At 35.4% G+C, this 21872-nt stretch overlaps 1 protein-coding gene across 2 annotated transcripts; it reads right to left on the bottom strand.

Annotated features, from left to right (window-relative positions):
* Nucleotides 1-3703: 3703 nt before the first annotated feature.
* On the bottom strand, nucleotides 3704-18689 carry LOC107920000 (zinc finger CCCH domain-containing protein 5). Of its 2 annotated transcripts, none has more exons than XM_016849473.2 (9): nucleotides 18224-18689; nucleotides 17631-17765; nucleotides 17401-17532; nucleotides 17072-17230; nucleotides 11714-11806; nucleotides 11303-11419; nucleotides 5575-5649; nucleotides 5213-5436; nucleotides 3704-4970 (listed from the first exon to the last, which is right to left on the bottom strand). In XM_016849473.2, the coding sequence occupies exons 1-9, from the start codon at nucleotides 18596-18598 to the stop codon at nucleotides 4106-4108; spliced, it is 2175 nt and encodes a 724-aa protein (XP_016704962.1). In that variant the 5' UTR covers nucleotides 18599-18689; the 3' UTR covers nucleotides 3704-4105. The 2 variants fall into 2 exon arrangements, with proteins under 2 accessions (XP_016704962.1, XP_016704963.1); XM_016849474.2 differs by having other exon boundaries at nucleotides 17631-17880; nucleotides 18224-18365.
* Nucleotides 18690-21872: the final 3183 nt, after the last annotated feature.

The raw sequence follows: 21872 nt of genomic DNA, 5'->3' as shown, positions 1-21872 counted from the left end.
TGATGATTTTTCTAAAAAAGTTTGGGCGTTCTTCCTGAAGCAGAAAAGCAATGTGTTTTTCGCATTTAAGTCTTGGAAAATTATGATTGAAAAATAGATGGGAAAACAAATAAATACCTCCGCACAGACAATGGCTTAGATTTCTGTTCTGATGAGTTTAATAGATTGTGCAAGTTAGAAGGGATCGTGAGACACTTGATAGTTTGCCATGCTCCACAGCAAAATGGCGTGCAGAACGAATGAACAAAATGATCATGGAGAAATTTCAATGTATGTTGTCAAATGCCAACTTACCAAAGTCGTTTTGGGCAGAAGCAGCCTCTATTGCATATTTTTTTATCAACCGATCTCCATCAGTTGTCATTGAGAAAAAGACTCCACAAGAGGTATGGTCTGGTAATTATTCTGATTTAAAGATTTTTGGGTGTCCTGCATATACTCATGTTGATAATGGAAAATTGGAACCGAGATCCATTAAATGTGTTTTTCTTGGTTATAAAGCTAGTGTAAAAGGGTATAAGTTATGGTGTCCTGAAAATAGAAAATTTGTGATTAGCAGAGATGTTGTTTTTGATGAAACTGCTATGCTACCTAACTTATCTCTTAAATACTCTTCCAATAAAGAAAATCAAAAGCAGGTGGAGATCAGATTAATGCAAAGTCGACTCTTCAAGCCAGTACAAAAATTGAGAATAGAGTTGCTTCTTCATCGCAATACTCTATCGCCAAAAATAGAACTAGAAGAGAAATTAAACCTCCAAAGAAGTATGCTGAGGCTGATCTAGTTACTTATGCTTTAAATGTAGCTGAAGATATAGATGCGAATCAAGAGCCATCTAATTATTCTGAGGCAGTTAGTTGTGAAGACTCAGAAAAATGGATGTTTGCTATGCAAGAGGAGATGGAATCACTCCACAAAAACAAAATATAGGATCTTGTAAAACTTCCTAAAGGTAAGAAGACTGTTCGTTGTAAATAGGTGTTTAAAAAGAAAGAAGGGACTCCAGAAGTTGAAGAACCCAGATATAAGGCAAGGCTTGTTGCTAAGGGTTACAGTCAAATTCCAGGAGTGGACTTCACAGATGTGTTCTCCTCAGTTGTTAAGCATAGTTCGATTCGAGCTTTGCTTGGTATTGTGGCCATGCATGATTTAGAGCTTGAGCAGTTAGATGTAAAAGCTGTATTTTTGCATGGAGAACTTGAGGAAGATATTTACATGCAACAACTAGAGGGTTTTATAGTCTTAGAAAAATAGGACTATGTTTGCTTGCTGAAAAAGTCCCTTTTATGGTTTGAAACAGTTACCAAGACAGTGGTACAAGAGGTTTGATTCCTTTACGACTTCTCATGATTTCAAAATAAGTAGTTTTGACAGTTTTGTTTACTTTAAGAAAAACAGTGATGGTTCTTTTGTGTATCTACTTCTTTATGTTGATGACATGTTGATAGCAGTAAAAGATAAAGGAGAGATAAGAAAGGTCAAAGCCTAACTAAGTGAAGAATTTGAGATGAAAGATTTGGGACCAGAAAAGAAGATACTTGGTATGGAGATTCTCAGAGATAGAAAAGCAAGTAAATTGTACCTAAGTCAGAAGGGGTACATTGAGAAAGTTCTTTGTAGGTTCAATATGCAGAGTGCTAAGCCTGTTAGTACTTCTTTAGCAGCCCATTTCAGACTTTCATCCACTTTGTCTCCAAAATCAGATGATGAGATTGAGTACATGTCACATGTTCCATACTCTAGTACAGTGGGATCTCTCATGTATGCTATAGTTTGTTCACGTCCAGATTTATCATATGCAGTTAGTGCAGTTAGCAAATATATGGCGAGTCTCGGTAAAGAACTTTGGAAAGCAGTTCAGTGGATTTTAAGATACTTACGAGGTACTACTGATGTTGGCTTACAGTTTGGAAGAACTAGAGATGGAGTCATTGGATATGTTGATGCTGATTTTGCTGGAGACCTTGATAGAAGAAAATCTCTCACAGGTTATGTCTTTACAATCGCAGGTTGTGCAATCAATTGGAAAGCCACTTTGCAAACTACAGTCGCTTTGTCTACCACTGAAGCTGAGTACATGGCGATTACGAAGGCTTGTAAAGAAGCTATTTGGTTGAAGGGACTCTTTAGTGAACTCAATGAAGACCTTCAAATTAGCATAGTATTTTGTGACAGTCAGAGTGTCATCTTTCTTGCAAAAGATCAAATGTTTCATGAGAGAACAAAACACATTGATGTTTGGTATCATTTTGTTCGTGATATTATTGCTCGTGGTGATATAGTTGTGAGCAAAATTAGGACTCATGAAAATCCTGCAGATATGATGACTAAGTCACTTCCTATAACCAAGTTTGAGCATTGCTTAAACATGGTTAGTATTCATTGTTGAAGTTAAGCCCTTAAGGGGTTTTGTGGAAAAACTGGAGAACTTGTTCGTTGAGAGTTCGCGATGAAGAACTTGTTCATTGAAAATTCGTGTCAAGGTGGAGATTGTTAGAATTAAGTGACCTGAATCCTTATTTAAATAAAATACAGTGGTAAAATAAAATAAATGAAGAATCCATATAGAATTACACTTTTATTTTATTTTAGAATAAGGTTTTTTTAAACCTTATTAAACTCCATCTATTTTATATTAATTAGAATAAGGTGTTTCAGTCTTACTAGAATATGGCTTTACAAGCCTGTAAATAGACATAGTCTATTCCTCTTGTAATTATTCGAATTCGACATAGTGAATTTTCTTCTCCTCTGCCTGTGGTTTTTTCCCGAAAGGGTTTTCACGTAAAAATTTGTGTGTTCTTTATTTTTTTTATTTTTTTTATTTTCACATTAAAAAACATGAACGTCTAATGAATCAACAATGTGTAAATTAGCCCTTATAATTTGGTACTAAAAAATGAATCTGCTAAAAAAGCTAAATTGTGGCATAAATGAACTCTTGATATTCTAAGGGGCTTATCATTAATAATGAAATAGGATAAGTAGGTTGATCATTGAGTACTTACTGAGCTCTTCGAGCTCACGCTTTAGTTATTTAAGCGTTTAAATTTTGATTCTTCCGAGTAATCGTGATTCTAGCTTGGGAGCATCGCATCACCATTTAAGACTTAAGAGTGTAATGTATTTATCTTTTTTTGTCATTGGTTTAGGGACCTTGGTATGTAGATAAAGACAATAAGACATAGATGAAATCTTGTATTGGTAATTGATTTGTAATTTCAAATTATTTTGTGTTCGTAATGGAGTCTTATTTTGTTATTTAATTTGAATGTGTTTATGGCTTTTGTATATTGAGCCTAGATGGTTTTAGAATTTGTTTTATAATTATTTGAAACTTGTAGAAATATATTGGTAGGTAGTTAGGGATGTTGTAGAATATAATTGAACTAAATTTTTTACTCCAAAGGTCCAAGTATCAATACATTGCTTAGTTATTTTGGAACATTTGAGGATAGTGAGCAAAATGCAACAATACCAGTCCCAAGAAGTACCTACACTTCTCTAGAGGTACTTGTGCTCTCCTTCAGTCTTAGCCAGCCGCACTGTTTTGGCCCGTTCCAACTTTCGGAGGTCCATATAAGTCCCAAACACCTCCTATCTACCACCCCTAAACAACATCTAAATGAATTTTAAGATGTCTTTGAAGCATCAAAATTTTTGTAAACTGGATTATATGATCTTATAAAAATATTTAAAGTATTGAAACTTTAAAATTTTTATTCAATTTGTGTTAAAAAAACATCTATTTGTACCATAAACCAGGACAGATAAGGGATGTTACAAACTCTGACCTTATCCACTGAAGCCTACCAAGCTAGTAGCCAAGGAAACAATTGTGCTGTCAAAGTAAAACATAATCACATTAACATTTAGATTGGATGCCAGCGTGCAAGGTCATGTGCAAGTCTAGTTAACGTCTCCGTCCTTTCTACATTGCTTCCACTGTGCTATATGGTCCTAAACAAGTTGCCACATCTTTAGATTGTGTACGACCGTAGAAGCTACTCCTTGGATCCTAGAGCTAATTCAAAAAAAAATTATAAGATTAGAAGCTTTCTATTCGTGGATGCTAGAATTTAAGTATCCCTATTTGGCCTTTTCTCATTGTCTTTTATGACCATGAGATCTGCGTTTTACATGATGTTTCCCCTCACGATCATCGGAAAAATCGATCTCCTCATACCTGTGCCTTGAGTGCCTACCCCTTTTTAGGTCTCGTTTATCTTTCAACTTTGCTTGATGAACTGGAGCATCTAGGAGTTCAGAACATTCAACCAAGTGTTGTGAACGCTTACTCTGATGATCATAATGTCTGCCCTTATTCCTCTCAGACCCATGATCACTAGAATTACTCTCATGAGTCCTATAGTCAGCATTGCCATAATCATCAGGTCCTAAAACTTCGTCCAGGTTTCCTGAGCTTTTCTGTCTATTATGATGATGACTTTCTCTGTCACTGACAGTACTCAACTGCTTTACAAGTGAATCTGAAACATGAATTTTGTTCTTGCTAGCCCCCCAATCATTCAGGGATGATTCTCTGATATAGTGTCTTGAGCTTTTACCACTGTCTCTGTCTCTATCCAACTGATCTCCATCATCTTCATGAATGCAGAAAACACTGCCTCCATATTCCCCTTTACTTTGATGCCTTCTCCTTTTCTTGGTCTGACATTCTCTGTCTTCATAGACCCTGTTCGTATCAGCCAAGTATTCTGATGAATCACTCTGCCATTTTGAGTTTCTCTTAGCATGAAAATGGCTTCTAATTTTATCAGTATCTCTGGCGCCATCTATATCACTTTCTGAATAACCTCCATCAGAACTGGTATCAAGGATTCTCTCACTGTTTTGTTCCCGTTTTAAACTTGTCTTCTGTCGATCACATCTCCCATCTAAATCTTTTTTTTGTTTTCTATCATTATTCTTGCCCCTCTCCCTGGATATTGATCTTCTAGAGCGGTGCCTATCATGAATCAGAAAATAATGAGAAATAGAACAAACCTTAACAGATGTATGGAAATGGACTTCAAATTTAAACCAGAAGAATAAAATAAACCTAAGCTGACAAGCAGAAAATTTACAATCCAGACATTTTTACTACGGTTGACATGTAAGAATTTTTATTAGTAATAGACCAACAGAAAACATAAGACATAACATACAAAACCAAAGTTATGACTTATTGCTACAATTAAAAATACGCACCTATCATCAACTGATTTTACCAGATGGTTAGGGTTCCTCAAATGCCCAAAATTGTCTTGCTCTCTCTGTTTCTCAAACTCAGCCTCATCACCATATCCAAATAAAGCAGCCATCTTTTTCATCCAATACCTAGGGGGTGGTTTGTCCCAATCTGCCCATTCGTAGTCTCCGCCAGGGTTCCGGAAACAGTGGATAAAATTGCAGGCAGTTCCACGAGAACATGTCTGTTAATATGAGACAAACAGATCATAAATTGCAGATAGAACTCTTGCAGAACAAGCATCAGGCATGACAAATTTAACAAAAGCCAGTGAAGAAAATAGTCTAACTAGTTTTACATGAAATTAGGATGCTGGAAGTACCTTCAATCTTGACTTCATAAATTCCCCACAAATGGCAACCTTCCATCTGGTAATGTTGACAAACTCACATTTTACCTATCATGAACCCATCACCCAGAACAGATAGCTAATAAGTTAAGCATATAAAAGAGCAATAATTTAAGGGGAGAAAGAACCATGGATATGGTAATTTGTTTTATATTCTTAACAGCTAGCCGTGCATATCTACATCTCAGGACAAGAATACAGTGGCCAAGCATAATAGATCCCACAAACAAATATCATTGCAGGCAAATATGATGCCCATATGCAGTTTATAAAATATGATGCCCATAACAACAGTGTTCCATGTTCCATGAATGCAAGAAAAAATAATTCTAATAGAATGAATTATCCAATGCCAGCAATTAATCCAACCAACAAAAAACCCTTGTACTTAATTTATCATCTAAGCCTTAATTCTTTCATTGCAACCTATTGAGCCCCTCAACTATTACCTATTTCCAGTTAAGCTCTTATTTGGATGGAAATGTCATGTGGATTAACACCCTAAACCTTTTTGCCAACTGAAATAAAATTGCCATGTAACAATGACAGAAAAAAAAATTATCATGGAACTAATATATAAAAGAAATTTCTTAGTACTTTCTCATGGATGCCCTTATGGCCAAAGGTATTTCACCTTCCTTATAGCACATGACAATTTATTCCACCTTGCCTATGTCATGTGCCAACCTTTTCCTCAACTGGAAAAGAGAGCCAATGGTGTTAATCTACACAGAATTTTTCATCCAAACAATAAGAGGATAGAGGCTTTAGTTGAGAACTTTCACTAAGGACTTGTTTTATATTTTAGCCAAAAATAACTTCTATTCAAAATTCATTTACCAATTAAAAATGGAAGCCATAAATGCCCACTAATCCAAGAGAAAGTAATTTCACCTGTAACATTTAATCATCATTGTAAAATAAGAAATATTGCAATAACATCGAATCCATTTCTACTAAATGTTCCACCTTATAAGTTTCTACCTTTCATATCTAAAACCTACTTGTTGCTTGTTGGAAAGAAATGCCCTCAAATTTCCTACCTAGCTGCTGCATTGGCAACAGTTCTGTCATCTATCTTATCTAATTTAAGTCCGAACCATATATAATGAGTTTGACATTTTCCTGAGAAGGAAGTTTCTAGAGGTGGCTGTTCATGACTTCTAAAATATATATATATATAAACATAAGAAACTGTGGATAAATTAACAAATTTCTACCTTCCATATTTAGCACCTATGTTCTTGCCTGGTTGAAGAAGGTGCCCTCAAATATCCAGTCTATTTGCTAAATTCAGTACTGTTTGTATCCAATCTTAGTTGTTATCTGCTATCTATAAAGAACATTACTAGAGACACCAATTATGCTGCTAAATTCCTTCAACATGTGTGAATTTTAGGTGTTGAACTCCGGGAAAACTGGCTATGCTAGGATGTGTGCAGGCATCTACTTTCTCAGAGTTGAAGTCCCGAAAAGTCAATCTAAAAATCAGCTTGTGTGGCTTCATAATCCAGTACCAATAAGGATAGGACAATCATGTTGTGACATTGCTGATTAGGTCACCTGAACTTCCAGTATCTAGAAAATCTTTTCCTTTGTTCAACAAAAGCTCAACAAATTTTCAGTGCAAGGTTTGCTAGATATCCAAACACGTTTGAAATATCAATCTAAATCAACCATACCCACCATCCCATCCTTTCTCAATGGTTCACAGTGATATTTCGGGACCATCTTGAATCAACAATATTTCTTAGTCTAGGCGGTTTGTCACATTTATAGAAAAATTGCAGAAGGATTACTTGGGTCTTCCTCATGAAAGAAAAAATCATAAGTGGGCCAAATATTTCAATATTTCATCAATATGATTCGAAACCAATTTCTAGCCAAAATACAAGTGTTCGAGACAAATAATTAGAGGGAATACTTTAACTCGATCCTTAGAGCTTATCTCATGGAGCAAGGAATAATTGATCAAAGCTCGTGTAAACGCACTACACCAAAACGGAATTGCCAAAAGGAAAATCAACACATTTTAGAGCGTGCTAGATCAATAATGCTCTCAACGCATGAGCCAAGCGCTTTTGGGTGGAAGTCGTACTTATAGCAATTTGATAAACAAAATGTCTTCTAGAATGTTGAAGTTCAAAACACCATGTCAAGAATTCCTTGCTCTATATCCAAACTCAATAAAGTCCTTGGACGCACAACATTTGTTTCCATCAACCAACAACGCAGCAAGTTGATCTCATAAATGCATATTCCTAGGATATGCTCCAAAATCATAAAGGCTTGTTTTATTCCCCAAAAACAAAAATTTCTACAACTCCATGGATATCACCTTTGAAAATCAGCCATGTAATAACAAAATTGATATTCAAGGATGAATTCTATTAATCATATCAAAAGAGAGTATCAATTCTGAGATCTTTCAATCAACTCAAGAGTCTATCACCAAAACACAAACCGAAGTCCACTCTAAACCACTTGAGCCTAAAATATCAATTACCATGAGAGACCAAGCTAATCCCTCTAGCCCAAAGTCCACATAGGTGAAGGGAAAAGGGCTAATGGTCTATTCTCAGAGACAAAACAAAAGAGAACTTAGAGGGACGTATCACATCACAGTAAATCCAAGGATCTGAACCAAGTAAAGAGAATCTAAATATGCACACCACAGTCCTACTGAACAAAATCTTACTATCATGGAAAATGATCTTCCCGAACCTATAGCCTTAAAAAAAGGTGTAAGGTCTTTTAAACACCATACACCATTGCATTCATGATTATATCCCTTACAAAAGGTTGTCCCCTAGTTTCGAAGCCTTTGTTCTTGCTCTAACTGATGAATAAATTTCAAACAACATACAAGAAACCTTTTTGCAACCCGAGTGGAAAATTACTCTTTGGAAGAAATCCAAGCTTTAGAAAAGAATAATACATCAAAGATCATTTACTGCCAAGAGGAAAACATCCGGTTGGATGCAAATAGATCTTCTCAATCAAATATAACACAAATGGTATGCATTAACAGCTACAAAGCTTGTCTCATTGCAAAAAGGTTCATCCAATCCTATGGGGTCGACTATGAGGAGACTTTTGCCTCGCTAGCCAAGTTAAATTTTGCGGAGTACTCTTATCATTTGGCGGCAAATTTGAACTGGGCTCTTCACCAAGGATTTGAAACCCAAGGGAACATCAGCAAGGTATGCAAGCTTCGCAAGTCACTAATGGTCTGAAGTAGTCTCCATGAGCTTGGTTAAGGAGACCAACAAAGGTAGTAAATAAATATGGTTTCTTACAATGTCAAACAAACCATACTATGTTCAAGTCTTCTATTGAACGGCAAAATACAACAGTTATCATCTATGAAGATGATAACATATTGACAAAAGACCGCAAAGAAGAAATAAACAATCTAAAGAAACTCCTTGCAGCAAAACTTGAGATCAAAGACTTAAGACAACTCAGATACTTCCTTGGTATGGAACTAGCACGATCAAGAAAGGATATCTCAGTCATTCCATGAAAATATGTTCTTGATCTATAGAAAGGAACTGGGAGGCTTGAGTGCAAACCAGCAAACTCTTATGAAGCCTACCAACAAGATGGAAATCCTTTAGTAGACAAACGTATCAAATACTTAAATTTAGAGTGTTTGACACCCATTGAAAATTTTCATTTCAAAAATGAAAATTTTTATAATTTAATATTTTAATTGTGTTTGATAATCGTTTTAATTTTTTACTTAATATAAAGTTTTGAACAAAAAAGTGTAGAATAAGATAAGTAGGTAAATAGTTATCAATTAATGTTGAAAATGTTAAGTTGATTTTTTTTTATAATATTTGAAATAAATTAGTAAAAAATCCAAATTAATATAATATATATCAATAAGATTAAAATTAAGGGATAAATCACTTTTAAAAATCAGGATTTACTTTGAGCAAGCAACATATTTATATTTAATACTTAATTTTTACTAATTTAAAAAATAATTTTCTAATAGAAATTCAGTACTTGAAATACTCAACCCTTTATTTTTCAGCATTTAATTTTTCAATTTATCAAATAACTCATTACTTAAGCTTAAACTACATCGATTTCGTTGTAGGTATGGTAAATCAATTCGTGAACAGTCCAACTGAGAAGCATTTAGAAAATATGTATTGTATCCCTCAATATCTGAAAGAAAGTCTGGCAAAGGATTATATGACAGGGATGTCAAAATGTACACAACTACTGATTGGGCTAGTTTCAAGACAAATAGAAGATCAACTACGGGTTATTGCACTTTCTTACGGGAACCTGACCACATGGCTAAGTAAGAAGAAATTTGTTGTAGCTAGGAGCAGCTCAGAAGTTGAATTTAGAGCAATGTCTCATGGCATTGGTGAAGAATGATACAAAAGCATCTAATTTAGTTTAATTATTTAAAGTTTGTATCTTACGTTATTTAATTTGAGTTTAGGTCTTGTGTTTTACGCTATTTTATTAGCATAGGCCTCTTAGTAAGAGTTATAGAAAATCTACTATATTGTTAATAGTAAGAGTTCTAGTATAAATACTCCACTAGAAGGTTAATAGGACAGTAAGACTTTTAGGAGAAATACCCTACTAGAGGGTTAATAGAATTAAGGTTTTTTTTTTCCAATAAGAGAATTTTAATAACCATAGTTTGCTGGAAAAAAGAAACTAGAACCCCATTCTTTCAATTATGTTAATCATCTTCTTTCAATTTTCTTAGCTATTTAGATTTTCCACTCAACCTAAAAATTTACCACATCAGGGAATCTGGCTAGAAAGAATGCTAGAAAAATTGAAGATATCTAAAGGAAATTCCGTGAAAATTTTCTGTGATAATAAAACAGCTATAACCATTGCGAAAAAAAAAAATCCCTATCACCATGATCAAACCAAACACGTGGAGATTGATAGCCATTTCATCAAGGAAATGATAGAGGAAGAAATCATTAGGCTAATCTACACACCTACATTTCAGCAACCTGCACAGATTCTTACAAAGGCATTACTAAAAATATTTTGGAGAATTTTAAGTCCAAGATGAACATGATGAATATTCATTGCCCAGCTTGAGCGGGAGAGTGGAAATTAAGGGATGTTGACTAATATTTGGGAGAAAAGTTTTAGGAGTAATTGTTTATTGAGAGTTGATAGGGCTATTTTACTGATAATTTATTGACTAGTTGTTGGGAAAGATAATTTATGAGTAATTGCTGCATTTTATAATAATGCCCATTACTAAGGCCTATTTTTTAGCATTTTAGCATGTATAAATGGAAGCTACTGTAACTGACAAGAAGCATGGAAAAGCATAAAGATTTTTTCTCTCAACAATTTTTCTTCGTTCTCTGTCTCAACACAGACTAAAATCAACACTAAACCCTATAATTATTCTACAAAGAAGTAAACACAAATTTACTCTTCAAAAATTACATTTATAAAATGAATTCTTGATTCTTCAAATAATATGCTTGCTTTTCTATCCAAAACCCCTTTTTTCCCTTTTCACTTCTATAAGTGAAAGCCATGGGGCAGAAGCAATCAAAAGTGGTACCTGAATTACATTTGTTCATACCAATTCAATTTTCTAAAACAAAACCCAACACTAAACTAAATTCAGTTTTCTTTGTAAAACCCTGGTGGCAATGACACTTAATTAAACCTTAAGAGAATAAATTACCTGTTTGCCAGCAAAGTATCGCCCATTTATTGAATCATAAGCAAGGACAGCAGATTCTAGTGATTTATAATGCACGTAAACATTTCCCCTCAAGTGGAATGAACCGTTCTTACACACCTGACAAATACTCACAATCAGAATCTGAAAAGAAAGAGAAGTAACAAGCCTACACCCTCATCTTGAGAACCGACTAAAGGTTGTTAACTCCAAGAAGACAAAAGAAATGGAAAACATTTTTATCAGCTTTTGGTTAAATTTTGATAAGAGTTATTAAACAAAATCCTAGGGAAAATACTTAACAAAATAATGTTAGAAAAATAAAAATAAAAATTGCAGAATGCTTCATTTTATAGGTCAGCTTGAAAGTAAGTTATAAGCATCATTAATATGGCAGGAAGAGCAGTTTGCAACCTTAAAATTAACAATTTCCCCAAATTTTAAGAACTCTGTGTGCACATCCTCGTAAAATTCTTCATAACACTGTTCAACCTCTTCATCCGTATACTGAAAATTAAAGACAACAATCAACCAAGAAATTTTAGCAGAGTGGTATCTTCAAATAATAAGATCAAAAGAATATATTTAACATGCAAATCATATATCTGTAGCTGCATTAGTTTACAAGTCATTCTTATAAAATGATCACAATGAGACCAACTATAATTTAAGATAAATAAATAGAATAACACGATAAGATAACACGAATTTATGGGTGTCTGCTTGGCAACATATAGACAGCACATATTATTGTCAGTGGCACCAATGTTGCAGGCATTTCCCATATACAAATAAATGAGTCATCTGTATTGAAATTTAACAAGACAGAAATTAGCCTGTGCACAAAAGGCCCAACCAAATATATACTAAAAATATCTTTAATCTTTTAGACCAAATTCATCGAAAATAACAATTACTCATTCTCCCTTTGAAATAATTTTCCTGTACAAACAAGATATAGAACCAAACCCCTTATCATGCTCCTATCTAAACCTAATAGCTGTAGCTGCAATATCAAGTCCCCCCAAAGGACAATAAAGCCATATTTGATAACCAACATAACTTATCACTTAATTTTTTCCATACCAATATTAGCACTGGGGTTAGCTTGGAACAACCAATGTCTTCATCACATAAGCCATCTGATATATTGAACAAGTTTTAGGAAGAAGAATGATTCTCTCTTGTTACTTCTAATCTGAATACAGCCTTTTAAAGAATAGCAGGAAAAATAAAAAAGGAAATAATCTATAGAAATTAGCCTATCCCTAAAAATTAGTAATTTGATTATGGCTAATAGTACAAGGAAATTCCTAGCACTAATGTAGAAAATCTGCTTAATTTAAGGAATTCCAACACTCCCCCTCAAGCTGGAGTGTAGATGTGAATCAAACCCAGCTTGCCCATAATTTCTTCGAACATTTTTCTTGAAATGCAACCCCCTTACCAGGAGTCCCTTTTAAGTATCTCAATATCTTGTAGGCAGCTTCCAAATGTTTCTCCCGTTGATATCACCCCCTGTCTACTTCTTCTCCATCCTTATCAGTTCCTAATTTAAGGTTGGGTTCCATAGGAGTCTTGTCTATGTTCTTTGGAGTTTCTACAGAGTCAACATTAGAAACAAAGGCATTGTAGGATTTAGACAAGTTTCCATAAGATACAAACCGAGAAATGGGATGTTGAGTGCAGCTCCTAGTGCCCTTTCTTACTGCAATTGGAAGATGGATGGAAGATGAAGGAGGTGAAACTTCTTCCTCAGGACAGTCCTCGGGTAAAGATGGCATAGGCACTGCTGTTTCGGTCTCAGGCAGCTGATGTCTCCGAGAGTATACACGAAGTCCCTGAGTTTTTCCTTGTTGTTTTTCAGAATGAGTGGGCTGTTTTTCTTCATTAGTATGATTAATCACCCTTGTTTCTTGTTGCTGAACAGTGGAGATAGGAAAAACAGGTTCCAAAACAGGAATAACAGTGGCTGTAGGATTTTCAGCAGGTTTTGTAGTTGTGGTAGGGCTGACAGGTTCCAAAACAGGAATAACAGTGGCTGTAGGATTTTCAGCAGGTTTTGTAGTGGTGGTAGGGCGATATAGTCTTGAGGTATAATGAGAAGATTGCTCAAGGTCTCATCTTCACTAAGTATCTCCCCCTGAAGATGAGAGGCTGAAAAATATGGCTCGTTTTCGAAGAAAGTAACATCAAGGGACACAAACATCCGGTGTAAGGTTGGAGAGTAGCACTTGTACCCTTTTTGTGCAGGTGAGTAACCAATAAAGACACAAGTGTGAGCTCTAGGATCAAGTTTAGATCGGTTAGGTTGATGGTTGTGGACAAATGCTTTGCAACCAAATGTTTTGGTTGGGAGATTAGGAACACGAAACAAGGGAAAATTTTTTTGAAAAGTATGTAAAGGTGTTTGAAAGTTTAATACCTTTGATGGGAGTCGGTTTATAAGATAACAAGCAGTGAGGATAGCTTCTCCCCATAAATACTTTGGTACACCCATAGTAAACATAAGGGCACGAGCCACGGCCACAAGGTGTCTGTTTTTCCTCTCGGAAACCCCGTTTTGTTGAGGGGTGTCAGGACAAGAACTTTGATGTATGATTCCTTGCTCAGAAAGATAAGGACTTAGGATAGAATTAAAGTACTCTCTCCCATTATCAGTTCTAAGGGTGTGAATATTTGAATTGAACTGAGTTCGAATCATTGAATGAAAATTTTGAAGACTCTAGAGACTTCGGATTTTTCTTTAAGGAGATAGACCGAACAAACTCTAGGGTGGTCATCAATGAAAGTTATGAACCACCTAGCCCCTGTGATGTTTTTTACTCGACTGGCTCCCCATAGATCGCTGTGAATTAAAGAGAAAGGTTGAGATTGAACATAAGGTTTCAAAGGATAAGGGACACAAGTGTGTTTAGACAGTTGGCAAACTTCACAGTTCAATGAACTAATTTTCTTATTTAGAAATAGTAGAGGAAACAGTTTATTCAAGTACATGAAATTCGGGTGTCCTAGTCTACGATGCCATAGCATGATAGAATCGTCTTTTGATGTAGATAAGGCCATCCCTTCTTTTGAACTGTTTTTGTTCCAAACATATAAGCCATCATTAACTTTAGCAGTGCCAATCATCTTCCCCGATTCCTGTTCTGTCCCCATTCCAGCCACCGGCGAGTAAGATCCATCAGCTATGCGAATCCGAGAGTGATCATGACAAGGTAAATAGGTGTGAAACAAACTTAGATTACCTGTCATGTGGTCGGATGCACCCGAGTCTAGTATCCAGGAAGTTGTGATAGGTTCGTGTGTAGTATTTAAAGCAGTACCTTGAATAGTTAGTGACCCACTGGCTGTAGGAGTCCCGAGTAGTTTATGAAGAGCATCGAGTTTTGGTTAGCCTAACATTCTGAGCATATTCTTCAGTAGTAGATATCATTGCTACCTTGTTTTCTTTCTGTTTTTTTTTCTTCAGGATAGCCATGGAGTTTGAAGCATTTCTCCTTGGTATGCCCAACCCGATTACAATGGCTACACCATGGCCTTTTTGAACCAGAATCAATTCCATCTTTGAACCTTTGAGATTGAGGGCCTCTTGAAATAAGAGCAGAGTTCTCGGAAGGATGATGACCAGCTACGGTCAATGGTTTTAATTCTCTTGCGTCTCCCAACATAATAAGACGCCGTTTCTCTTCCCTCCTTACTTCAGCAAATGCTTCTCCTATGGTTGGCAGTGTGGTTCTGCCTAGTATTCGTCCTCGGACCTCATCAAGATCACGATTTAGTCCTGCTAGGAACTCATAGAGACGTTCTTTGTTAAGATGATCCATGAACTTGGTGTGTTCCAAGCCCTCGCCCCAATCAACTTCATAATACATGTCTAACTCCTGCCATAAGATCTTTAGGTTGTTGTAATATTGAGTGACTTCAAGTGTTCCTTGTCGAATATCTTTCAACTTTACTTTGATCTCGAATACTTGGGAAGTATTTCCAAGATCCGAGTAATTCTCCTTGATTGCATCCCACATTTCTTTGGCAGTTTTGAAAAAAAGATACGTTCGGCTTATATGACCTTCCATCGAATTTATAAGCCAAGCCATAACCATTGAGTTGTTAAGCTCCCAAGTTGCATAACCAGAGTCTGTTGATGCTGGTCGAGGAATTTGTCCATTAATGTACCCAATTTTTCCAAGGCCACGAAGAACCATAAGGACAGATTGTGACCATTGCAGGAAATTTTTTCCGTCTAATCGATGATTTGTGATTATAAGAGAAGAGTTAAGGTCACCTTGTGGGATTCCTTGACTGTGATTTTGAGTTATTTGTGAGATCTCAGTCTCAGAGAAATTTTCGGTGTCACCCATGGGAGTAGGGTTTCTAACAGAGAAAAACGGAACAAGAGAAGAGAAGAAAGAGCAGGATCAAATGGATTCCTGATGCTCTTGATACCATGAACAAGTTTTAGGAAGAAGAATGATTCTCTCTTGTTACTTCTAATCTGAATACAGCCTTTTAAAGAATAGCAGGAAAAATAAAAAAGGAAATAATCTCTAGAAATTAGCCTATCCCTAAAAATTAGTAATTTGATTATGGCTAATAGTACAAGGAAATTCCTAGCACTAATGTAGAAAATCTGCTTAATTTAAGGAATTCCAACATATATCATCAGATGACATTAGATAAATTATCAATTGCAAGACAAACAAAGTACTCTACAACATAGTCTGGAATGGAAGAATCCACAAGACTATGAGAAAATAGCAAATTATGAAGCCTAACACTGATTGTGATAACCACTGCCAAGAAGAATAGCTGTAAATTACACAGAACACTGCAAGTTGAATTAACTAGTTTTCAAGGAGCAATAACCAATAAGTGGACCAAAAGATTGCATTTGTGTAGCCATGAGAATTTATTTCCGCTTAACAACTGGAATTATATAATATTTACGGATTACTACAAGACGAGACAATAGATGAAATGTCAATAAAAATAACTATATTTACCTGACAATATAATATTTACGGATTACTACAAGACGAGACAATAGATGAAATGTCAATAAAAATAACTATATTTACCTGACAATTAATGCAGCATGAGTTCAAATTATGGGCACAACGATTGTTAAGAGTATGGTAGATAGAAGGCAAAAATGGACAGTGGAAACAAGAAAGTAGAAATGGCACAAATAAAAAAAAGGGAAAAAAGTATAAATGCTGTAGTTGAATATGGTAAACAGATAAAAATTAAAAGTAAAAAAGTACAAGATAATCACTCGCATCTACAAAAGGTAGGATACATATTAGCTAACAGTTACAACTCCAACCAATCAACCAATGCCAAAACCAAGAACCAGCACTGAGGTGACTCCATGCATCTCTGATTTAAGTTAAAGAAACTAAATAGATATTAAACATAAATCTGAGTTAAAATGCAGTTTCAAACTATGACACGTCAGTAATAGAATTTTAAGCATGTCAAAAATTGGCAAAGACAAATACCTAAAACAATGAAGATTCTATAAATCCGAAACATTAACCAATGGCATAAAAAATTATGACCATGCATGATTTTAAAAAGATAATTTAAAGGCTTTTTTATGTACCTTAAGACCTTTGCAGTAGTTGTAATAGTATTGCAAATAATTCAGACTTCATTGGGCAAAGAACCCAAGATTTAAATTGATAACACAGTATGGCAGTAGATTCATAATGACAGAATTATTATCAGGATACAAATCACAAGGATCGGTTGAGGGCAGCATTTACAGACCTCAAGCCCCTCATCTTGCTCCAATGCAAGGCCAGGACCATTGTACATGTTCCTCATGAGCAGCGTGCATGATTTATCAGGGTAAAAATGAACTCTACTGCAACGCTGACCGAATCGACAGGCTCCGGTCTTTAAGTGGAAAGGACAATGAGCTTTATCCTATCAAAATTAAAACCATGAGGCTGGAATGATGATATCTAACTAACTTAATACTGACCCCCACCACAAAGAAAGTACCAAGAGAACATAAGGTATGGTAGCAATCAACGTGGGAAGAAAGCTTTACGCAAGTGTATATATATAGCATTTAAAAGAGATGAATGTTGAACCTGTTCAGTTCCAAAGTTAGGTACTTCTTTAGCAACACTCTCTAACACCTCTTGTGCTGATGATGTGTTCAGGTAGTCTGAAAAAGCTTCAGATTGTGGAGGAAGAGGATTTGATGTAGGCCTATCAGCATCCTGTGTGCAAAATCCTTCAAGATCCTGAACCTTTGCCAAAAAGAGAAAAGAAAACATAGCATGAAAATATAAATCATGAGCCACTGTGATAATTTTACCTCTTCTTTACACTTTTGAATTGCTTCTCCTTTTGGAGCCCTAACTTTCTTTTTCCTAACAATAATCTCATTTCCTTGCCAGATAATTTCAGCAGGGCCTTCTTCTACGTATTCCCAATCATCACCCCTATCTTCCTGGCAAGCATATAAGAATGTAAGACAATCCATTCATAATTAATAAACAAAACCAATTGCAGGTTTTTTCAGTTCCAGATTTCAGAAGAATCGAACAGAATTCACCCCAAAGAATCTGCAAGAATATGAATATAACTCACTCGACCTGGAAGTCTGCTTTATTAAAGAATAAAACAAAGAAAATTAACCATCCAAAAGGGAAATACATATATCGACTCCTCTTTTCACACAGTTTTGTTATTCGCTAGAAAACAGAGCCATAAAACAAAACTACAGGTAGAATTACCCACCAAAAGAAAAAAGAATAATAAGAATCCATGTCTAACCGAAAATTTATACGATTCTGTTGTTTTTCTTTTGCTTTCTTATCCTTTCCTGCCCTATTCTTAGTGAAACCAAACACCACAAAAAATCAACCAAGAATAATAAAATTTTAGAAAGAAGCTGAATAAACAAACCTGTTGCCGTTGTTCTCCGTTTGCATCCTCCGAATCATCCCTTCTCTTCTGCTGTTCTTCTTCATCTTCTTGAGCTTTTCTCTTAATATCCATAGCCTCGATCCACGCTCTCTCCCTCTCTTCGAACTCCCTCAAAGCTAACTCTCTCCTCTTTCGCTCCTCCTCCTCCTCTCTAGCAATCCTCTTTTGCTCCTCGGGGTCGTTGAGCCAGGCCTCTTCCGCCTCCCTCTCCTTCTCCGCTGCTTCCTTCCTCAACTGCTTCCTCTTCATCTTCTTAATTTCTTTCCTCTTCTCCTTTCTGCCTTTCGTCATGGGATGATTGTCTCTTTGCCCTCCTTCCTCTTGTTTCGAAATTGCTGCTTCAGCTTCAGCCATTACTGCTGCTTCTCCGCTGCTGTTTGTTTCAATTGTTGTGCCTTAGTTCTTTGGAAAGTCTAGGCAAGCTATAAAAATAAATTAAAAGTTAGAGTTATGTTTACATTTTCGTGCTGTTATTTTTTTAAAGAAAATAAATAATTTATTTATATAGGTTAAATTAAATGGAAAAATTTTTGGTTTATTTGAGGAATCATTTATGTTAGACATAAAAATGGCAATTTTATGTATATATGCTAAAAAAAATAGACTATGTTGATTTTCTAAAAATTTATCCATCTTCCTCCTTTTTGGAGAAAGAAAGGAAAATACATCTTACAATGCGCATTTTTATTCTCGGCCACATAAGTGGAAACATGCCTGTAAAATGCATTTTTAGGAGAGATAATAAAAACATGTCCCCAAGGACATGTTTTCACCTAGCTAAAGATTGGTTTTTTTCTTGCAGTTGGAAATTAAAAGTTTGTAGAGTTATTTTTATCCGTATTTGAGATAGACATAGTTATAATTTTAAGGAATGTTTGAATTTACGGTAGTATTGTAGAGCTAGATGACCTACAAATTGCATCTGTCATGTGAGTATGGAGCCATCACCCAGGAAGCCAGATCACGTTGCAACTCAAGGTCTCAATTGGTGATGATTATACAATCTAAGGTTGAAGTGTAACTAGGGCTTCAAGTTTACAAAGGTTATGTTATCAAAGGATAGAAGTATAAATGGGGCCCACTTGATAGTGGTTATGCAGGCATGACAATCAATTTTTCCTCGTCAGTGGAGGATATTTTGTAAAACCCAAACAGATGCACGAAGAAGAAAAATGCAGTGGCCTTTTAGTATAATCAAGTATTTCGTTTTATTCATGTCCATCAAAGGCAATGATCCTCGTTATTATAACCTATGACATAATTGGGGTGTAACAAGTTTTACTAACAAGGTCACCACCTTTGGTGGAGATGAACAACACAAATTACTTGATTATACTGGAAGGCCCCTACGTTTTTCTTCCTCGCACTTCCGTATGGATTTCATAAAGCATGTTCTTCTAATGAAGAGAACTGATTGTTGTGTTCGCATAACCACCACCAACTAGGGCCCCAATCATGCTCCACCCTTTCATAGTATAACCTTTGCAACCTTGAAGCCCTATTTACACTTCAACCCCAGACGGTATAATCACCGCCAACTTGGACCTCGAGTTGCAAAGCGATCCCAGTTTCTCAGGTAATGGCGCCATACTCAAACAATAGGTGAAATTTGTAAATTACCGAGCTCCATGACATCATCGTGAACCTAAACACAACTTAAAATTATGATTATGTCTCATTCGAAACAATAGAGAAATAAATCTGAAAATCTGAAAATTTCAACACACAAGGAAAAAAATTTTAGAAGAGACTGAGATGTGGGTAAGTATGGAATGAAGAAAAAGCATTTATATAGAGGATGGGGTGGGTATAAAGGGAAAAAATTTATCCCAAGAATCCCGAGTTGTAGGGGCTTAGAAGCAACTAAGTTTGGCTAGTTGAAATGGCCAGAGAGAAAACGCTCCCTACAAAGGGTATTTTCATCTAACATGGCAATGAAAACGCCTTCTACAAGACACGCTTTCAGCCACATGTCTGACATGTCATTGGAAAACGCATCCTGTAAGAAGCGTTTTCACTATCATGTTAGATAAAAATACCCCTTGTCGGGTGCATTTTCTCTCCAGCCATTTCAACTAGCTCAACTTGATTGCTTCTGAGCCCCTACAACTCGGATTCTCAAGATAAACTTGATTGGGGAAAATGTAGAAATTACAAACTCAATAACTTCAGTGTGTCCACTAGTAAATCATGAATGAAAACACTAACTTCTTCGTTTATTCATTAATTTTTTCTGTAAAGTATAAGTTAATATTAATTATTGAAGAAAGATATATTGCAATACGCAAGCCAAAGTTTTAATCTTTTCCATACCTTCTAAGCCATTTTTTGTTTTCTGAAAGTATTGTACTTAACAAATGGACGGTGAAAAACTTAACTGAAAAAGTAACATAAATAATTGTAAATTTTAAACTCACAATATAATTGTGTACAAATCAAACCAATTGAATAAATTTGTTTCGTATATTGTAAATATGTGTACATTTGGGATGTAAAACAAAGTATACAAAAAATTACAAAATTACAAAATAACATAATCATCAGTGTCCCGAAGGTGTGCCACAACCGAGTGGGCGTTGGGCACGCTTATGGTTCGATCGCACTATTTCAGTTGGTGGCTCATCATCGACTTTCTATTCATCTTCATGTACATGTTGGGGTTGATTGCCAAAATCATCTCCCTTATCCATCATTAACTGTGACTCTGTCTTAGACGCCTATTGTACATCCCCCTATTTGAGTCGGCAGTTACGAGAATGACCTACCTCAGTAGAAGAACAATATTGGGGGTGTTTGCGAGGCTATAGTCAGATGACTAAATTGTGTCATTGTTGGATCTGGAGCCCTAAGTGTAGTTTTTTCATCTAAATACACTTCTGATCTTTTCAAATAGATTGATTAATAAAATTATTCATGAATTACATTAATAATTTGTATTATTTTCCTCAAATGATTTTTGCATGCAAAGCAAAATAGAAGCAAATGTTGCTCACTGGTTGTCTAATATTTAACTAATACTATGCAGTATTATGTGGTCAGATTGTAATACAGAAAGACAACTTATACTAGTAGATGAACTTAAACATGTCATTAGTCTAATTGGAAATGAGCAAATTAAATAAAAGACTAATATGTTGTCTATCAAGTCCAATTGGGAAGATGCTTTGTCTTAGGTATTGAAGCAGATGAATCCTATAAGATAGAGACATAGATGTGACTAACTGTAATAGATCTTCAATCCGTTCATGGATTTATTCACTTATGCATAGTGTTGCATACCTAAATCCTGAGCGAATGGCAGACTATGTATGTGTGACTCGTACACTTTGATGTAACTAAAAGCCTGAGTTCAAATAGATAAGGAACCGAAAGCCAATGCGTTCGGTGTACGACTTTTGTAGTATGTAGTTTCATTCACAACAGGGGAATTTATAGCCCAAAACATGGGTAAATGATATCCTCTCACTAGCATTACATGATTGATGAAAAATAAACATAGCCATGAGTCGTCCATATTTACAATGGATGATTTGATCACTATTTGATAGTGATTGACTTTTCATGAAAGAATATGTAATGATTACCATGGGATAAAATATGATCATATTGCGAGAACAAATATTATCCC

The sequence above is a fragment of the Gossypium hirsutum genome, chromosome A03, assembly GCF_007990345.1.
Source record: "Gossypium hirsutum isolate 1008001.06 chromosome A03, Gossypium_hirsutum_v2.1, whole genome shotgun sequence".
Classification (NCBI taxonomy): Eukaryota; Viridiplantae; Streptophyta; class Magnoliopsida; order Malvales; family Malvaceae; genus Gossypium; species Gossypium hirsutum.
This window is presented reverse-complemented; position numbering and strand designations above follow the sequence as displayed.

What these genes read in the sequence shown, in the direction of transcription:
- LOC107920000 (XM_016849473.2), bottom strand. Translation starts at nt 18,598, where the DNA reads ATGGCTGAAGCTGAAGCAGCAATTTCGAAACAAGAGGAAGGAGGGCAA. An exon ending in CTAACTTTGGAACTGAACAG is followed by an intron (nt 17,231 to 17,400) that starts GTTCAACATTCA and finishes TAATTTTGATAG; the next exon opens with GATAAAGCTCATTGTCCTTT. An exon ending in GATACTTTGCTGGCAAACAG is followed by an intron (nt 5,650 to 11,302) that starts GTAATTTATTCT and finishes GGTTCATGATAG; the next exon opens with GTAAAATGTGAGTTTGTCAA.